Below are 6,001 nucleotides of genomic sequence, written 5' to 3' on the forward strand. Positions count from 1 at the left end.
AAAACCCCGTCACAGATTCTGGGAACAGAGAATATAGACTTGTAGAAACGAAGCAAATTTCCAACAAACAAAAATTGGATAGCTCAAACTATTAGAAGTTCCATGAGGATGTTGGCCATACAACCGGTGATTACACAAATCTACATAACGAAATTGAAGAGGCGGTGAAGTCAGGGAAGCCGGATCATTGGTGTTATCGATTAGAAAACACACGAGAAATCAAGGAACAGGCAGAGACGATGGTCCGCCAAAAAAACAAATAAAAAATATGAATTCCCATATGATCCAAGGCGGGAAGCGTCAAAATGCTAAAATGCTTACACCAAGCAGTGAAGCCGGGAAGGAAGAGTCATTCATATTCCCAAGGATCAAAGGCGGACCATGCCTGAAACAATCCTTAATAATTACCGTCGTAATTGGTCACTACCAGAGCAAGTAAGTTTTTATTGATCAAGGAAGCACCTATGACATAATGTATCAACAATGTTTTGATCACCTGGACGAGGAAGACAAAACAAGATTAGAACCGGTCAACGCACCAGTTTCAGGGTTTTCAAATGAAATTACTCATCCGTTTGGCCAGCTCAAGTTCCCGATAACACTAAACGATGTAAAACATTCTCGAATTAAAGACGTAGAGTTCCTCGTGTTACCAATGACTTCAAAACATGATATAAACTTGGGCAGAGAAACTATAGATGACTTTAACGCAAACTCATCCACCACACATGACATAATGGGTGTCTTCGCACCAACAGGCATCACGCTGATACGACCTAACAAAGATTGTTTAGTCGCGGAAGTGTCAAAACCACTGAAGGCGCCTAAACTTGCCGACAACTCGGAACCAGAAAAATGGGTACTTAATGCAAAGTTCCATGATCAGACAGTCACCATAGGGTCGAGCTTATCAAAAAGTGTGAACTCATGTTTGAAACACTTGTTGCTATTATAGATGTTTTTTCATGGCAGTCTGGTGACATGGTGGGAGTTTCGCGGTACATAGCGGAACGCACTTTGAAAGTTAATCCAACATTTACAGCAGTCGTTCAAAAAAGACAAAATATGGGTCTAGAGCATACGAAAGCAATGTACGATCAAGTTCCAGAACTGTTGATAGCAGGGACCATCCGTGAGATACGATATCAGACATGGGTAGCTAACCCATTTATGATCCCTAAAAGCAAAGGAGCATGCCAAAATGTGCATTAATTACAAAGACCTAAACAAGGTCTGCCCAAAGATTGCTATCAATTGCCCAAAATAGACTTAAAGATAGATGCATTAGCACTATAGCGCTTGAAATGTTTCCTAGATGCGTATAAAGGTTACCATTAAATTCACATGACATAAAAAGATCAAGATAAAACCGCATTTCGCACAGACAATGACACCTTTTGTTACAAAATGAGGCCTTTAGAGTTAAAATTTGTGGGAGTAACAAATCAGCGCCTGATAGATCAATAGCTCGGTGAACAGATCGGAAACAATTTGGAAGTATACATGGTTTACATAGTCATAAAGAGCACAGAAGAAGACAAGATGCTTAGAGACATTGAAGATACCTTCAAAAAACTGTAAAAGATAAGCATAAAACTAAACCCAGCAAGTGCTCGTTTAGGATGGACGAAGGAAAATTCCTCGGCATCATAGTTACAAAAGATAGTTTCAATGCCAACCTAGAAAAGGTACACGCAATAAGTCGCATGTCATCCCCAAACTCTTTGAAAGAACTCCAAAAGTTTAACGGGAAATTGGTAACCATAAACAGGTTCCTAACAAATCACGCCACCATGTCTTTCCCATTCGTTACATTCATAAACTATTTGAAGAAAACACAATTTCAATGGACACTAGAAGTGGAACAAGCCATCTTAGAGTTAAATAAATGTCTTATGGAATTACCCACGTTAACAGCTCTGCAACACGGAGAGAAATTGGCATTATACCTATTAACATAAAATGGATGGATAGGAGTAGTCCTATTGGTTAATCAGAAAAAGGATGCTAACACCACTTTATTACGTCAACATAACCCTCACAAATGTAGAGACAAGATACTCAACGATGGAAAAACTGGTATTGACGCTAGTCTACGCCTCAAGACGTCTCCGCGAATACTTTCATGGGGATCCGATAAATGTGTAAATGTAAGGCCCCGTTACTGGTGCCCTACTTTGGACGTTGGATTTACTCATAAAGACAGTTCTAAATATCAGAGTTAGATAAATGTGTAAATGTAAGGCCCCGTTACCGGTGCCCTACTTTGGACAATGGATTTACTCATAAATACAGTTCTAAATATTAGAGTTAGATAAAGCATTCGTGGAATATTAAAACTTTCATAAAACATTACATATTAATTCATAACTTGTCTTAAACAAACATCTTGTCTTTCAAAATCAAAAACATTAAACATAAAACATCTTGAGTCTTCATATGCCAGCCTCTTATTCTACTGCCACGTGCCCTGCTCAAGCTAGCAGCCTCATTCTACTCACCAGCGTGCATACTAAAAGTCAGCTACGCTTAGTGAGTTCTAGTTAATCATACAACATAAAACATATTCATATTTACATAATTTTGTTCATACTTTCATACATTCGTTCATTATACACTTACTTACCTTCATACCTTCTTTCTTTCATTTTCATACCTTACATTTTAAAGAGCATTACGCCCTACTTTCCATGAGTATTATTAGGGCCCGGTTCCCTTTCGTTACCATACAACCATACATTACTTTTCCTTATTATTATCCTTATAACATTCATACATATATACATACATATCATACATGCATTATTCATGCATACTTTATCCATATACTCATTTCATACTTACTACATAATACCTTCCTTAACAATACGTGCAATACCTGAAGATCGTTCACGTACTGTCAAGCATTCATTCATAATAGCAACATAACTATCACATTTATCATTAAGGCATACACTTACCATTTAAGGAAAGCATATTAACATTCACATTGAGTATGCACACAGTCCCGAAAACATAAAAAGTAAATGGTGCTAGAAACTCACATGGATCCTGTTACCTTCTCTGTTTATCGTTAATCCTTTCCTTAGCTGAGCTCGGCTGACTGTACATTAATTACACGTATCAATACATATCCTATTATTTATATTTCTGCCAAAATGGATAAGTCTGGTCTGATCTATTGTTCTTGCTTTAGATTACATTCACTTAGAGTATTTTATTCTTAAAGCCCATTGTATTTGAATACAAGGTCTTTAATTATTTAATATTCTTTTCCTTATTGTATTTAAATCTTTCCCTGTATATTATCATGAGTCTAGTATTAGGGTTTATGCAATGTACCTTACATGCATTTAGTATTTGAGTCCTCAAGTGTGTCAGTTGTATGCATGAGGGTGTATACATGTATGTGTATACATGCAAGTAATCGAATCTCTAAGTTGTATTCATATTATCTATTGCAAGCGAGTGTATAAGTATTCAAAGGTTTACATGTATTCTAATGCCTGTAGGGTATTTGAGTCACATTGTAAGCGAGTATAGCTTGGTGATCGAATGAACACCTGTAAGCGAGTATATGGTCATTTAAGAATCTTTCCTTTGTAATAGAGTTTGGTGATGTAATCGAATTATGATTTGTAACCGAGTATTCCATTGTATTCGAACTCAGTGTTGTAAGCGAGCCATAAAAATGTATTCGAGTTATGAAATGTAACCGAAAGTCATATTGTATGCGACTTTATTCCATGTAATCGAGTATAAGATGTAATCGATTAGACGTTTGCATGTGAACAAGTCCTTTGTAATCGAGTCATATTGTGATCGACTTCATCATCGTATGCGAGTTTACTAGTGTAATCGAATTTATTAGTTGTAAGCGAATGGACTGTATGTTGTAATCGAATTGTTTATTTGCAAGCGAGTCAAGACAATTTAATCGAGTCCTTTGTAAGCGAATATAACAATGTAATCGATTTTATCATGTAATCGACAATATATAATTGTTACCGAGTGAACTATTCATTGTAAGCCAACGGGCTGACCGTTATGGTCCTTTTATCATCGTTTTTGTTATATTACATGACTTTAGCACCTCGTATGGTTCGATATTAACCCCTAAACATTTCCTTAACTGTTTTCGGCCAAAACTTGACCCGAGTGACATAAAGCTTGAACCTTTATGTCTAAAACGTCGAAAGCTAGATATAGGGTTTATTTTATGAACCGTACCTATCGGTTTTGTTACGTTCATTTTAACATCAAGTTTATGACTTTATGATTCGTTTATACCCGATCATCTCTAGGGTTTGGTTCCATGAATAGCCGTTCATAAAAACGTAATATTTAAGATAAAGAACATATCTTTACGTGTTCGTTAGGTCACGGTTATCTTAGGTATGAACAACAAATCTTGTATCTTGCTTAAATATCCAAGGTCTATCAATATTTAGCTAGGTTTTGGTCTTGGACATCTTCTTCTTACTCACGGCAGTATGAGAGTGTTTAAGTGTGTGTTTTGAGTGTGTAGAGAATAAGATTGAGAGAAATGAGGGATTTAGTGTTTTAGGGAGGTTTAAGGGAGTATTTATACTCTTTTAAGCCCATGGACCTAAGGCCCATCTCATCCCTTATTCCATCTTTCCCCACCCAAATCCATACTCCTTATTATATTTAATATTAATTAAATATTAGCACACATTTTACAACATAACTTTCCTTTATTTAATATTATAAAATTTAGAATGTTACAAGTCTTCCCTCCTTAAAGAGATTTTGTCCCCGAAACCTAACTATCATCTGAACAAAGCAGGGTAAAACTTGTGCATCTCTTCCTCGACTTCCCATGTGGCATCTGATCCATTGCATTGCTTCCATATCACTTTCACTAAGGGTATAACCTTATGACGAAGTTGCTTCTCCTTGCGGTCAACTATCTTGATCGGTTGCTCAATGTAGTTCAACTATTCATCAACCTCAATGTCCATTAATAGCACATGAGATGTGTCATCAGTCAGACATTTTCTCAGATGAGAAACATGGAAGGTTGAATGAATTCCTTCTAACTGCTCAGGTAAATCTAGCTTGTAAGCCACTTCACCCACACGATCCATAATCTTAAACGGTCCAATGTACTTCGGACTCAACTTTCCTCTTTTCCTAAAACGGATAATTCCTTTCCAAGGCGAGACCTCGAGCATCACATTGTCACCAACGTTAAACTCAATCGGTCGTCATCGCTTATCAGCATACGACTTCTGACGGTCTTGAGTAGCTTTCATCCTTGCCTTGATTTGATCAAACTTTGTAGAGCTTTCTTAAACAACTTTCAAGCTTCCAAGCTCTTTCTGACCAATTTCTCCCCAACATACAGGAGTTCTACAACGCCTACCGTATAGCATCTCAAATGACGGCATACCAATACTTGAATGGTAACTATTGTTATAGGAGAACTCTGCCAGATGCAGATGATCATCCCAACTTCCTCCAAAGTCTAAAACACAAGCACGTAGCATATCCTCAAGTGTTTGGATTGTCCTTTCAGACTGTCCATCTATTTGAGGATGATACGCCGTACTGATGTTCAACTTCGTTCCCATAGCTTCATGGAACTTCTTCCAGAACCTCGAAGTAAAACGAGTATCTCTATCAGACACGATCGACAGTGGCACTCCATGTTTAGTCACGACCTCCTTGATGAACAAACTTGCTAACGTTTCCGACGAGATAGCCTCTCGAATAGGCAGAAAGTGAGCACTTTTGGTCAAACGGTCCACTATCACCCAGATGGTATCATGATGCTTAGCTGTACGAGGTAGCTTAATTATGAAATCCATGGTGATGTGTTCCCATTTCCATTCAGGTATCTCCAGCGGTTGCATCTTTCCATAAGGCTTCTGATGTTCGGCCTTGACTTGCAAACAAGATAAGCACTTATTAACATAATCTACTACATCATTCTTCATTCCTGGCCACCAGTAATCTCTTTTCAAATCTTGGTACA

At 37.5% G+C, this 6,001-nt stretch overlaps 1 protein-coding gene across 1 annotated transcript; it reads left to right on the forward strand.

The window, feature by feature from the left end:
- The first annotated feature begins 472 nt into the window (after positions 1-472).
- On the forward strand, positions 473-1,212 carry LOC143568725 (uncharacterized). Its single transcript, XM_077054802.1, has 2 exons — positions 473-859; positions 973-1,212. The coding sequence occupies exons 1-2, from the start codon at positions 473-475 to the stop codon at positions 1,210-1,212; spliced, it is 627 nt and encodes a 208-aa protein (XP_076910917.1).
- Positions 1,213-6,001: the final 4,789 nt, after the last annotated feature.

This window comes from Bidens hawaiensis, unplaced genomic scaffold, assembly GCF_021521415.1.
Source record: "Bidens hawaiensis isolate Kalapana, Puna unplaced genomic scaffold, B.hawaiensis_p1.1 tig00024116_1, whole genome shotgun sequence".
Classification (NCBI taxonomy): Eukaryota; Viridiplantae; Streptophyta; class Magnoliopsida; order Asterales; family Asteraceae; genus Bidens; species Bidens hawaiensis.

Bases quoted from the DNA above. Each gene is read 5' to 3' on its own strand.
- LOC143568725 (XM_077054802.1), top strand. From the start codon at position 473: ATGTATCAACAATGTTTTGATCACCTGGACGAGGAAGACAAAACAAGA. The intron at 860-972 runs GTACTTAATGCA...TTTTCATGGCAG, and splicing joins ACTCGGAACCAGAAAAATGG to TCTGGTGACATGGTGGGAGT.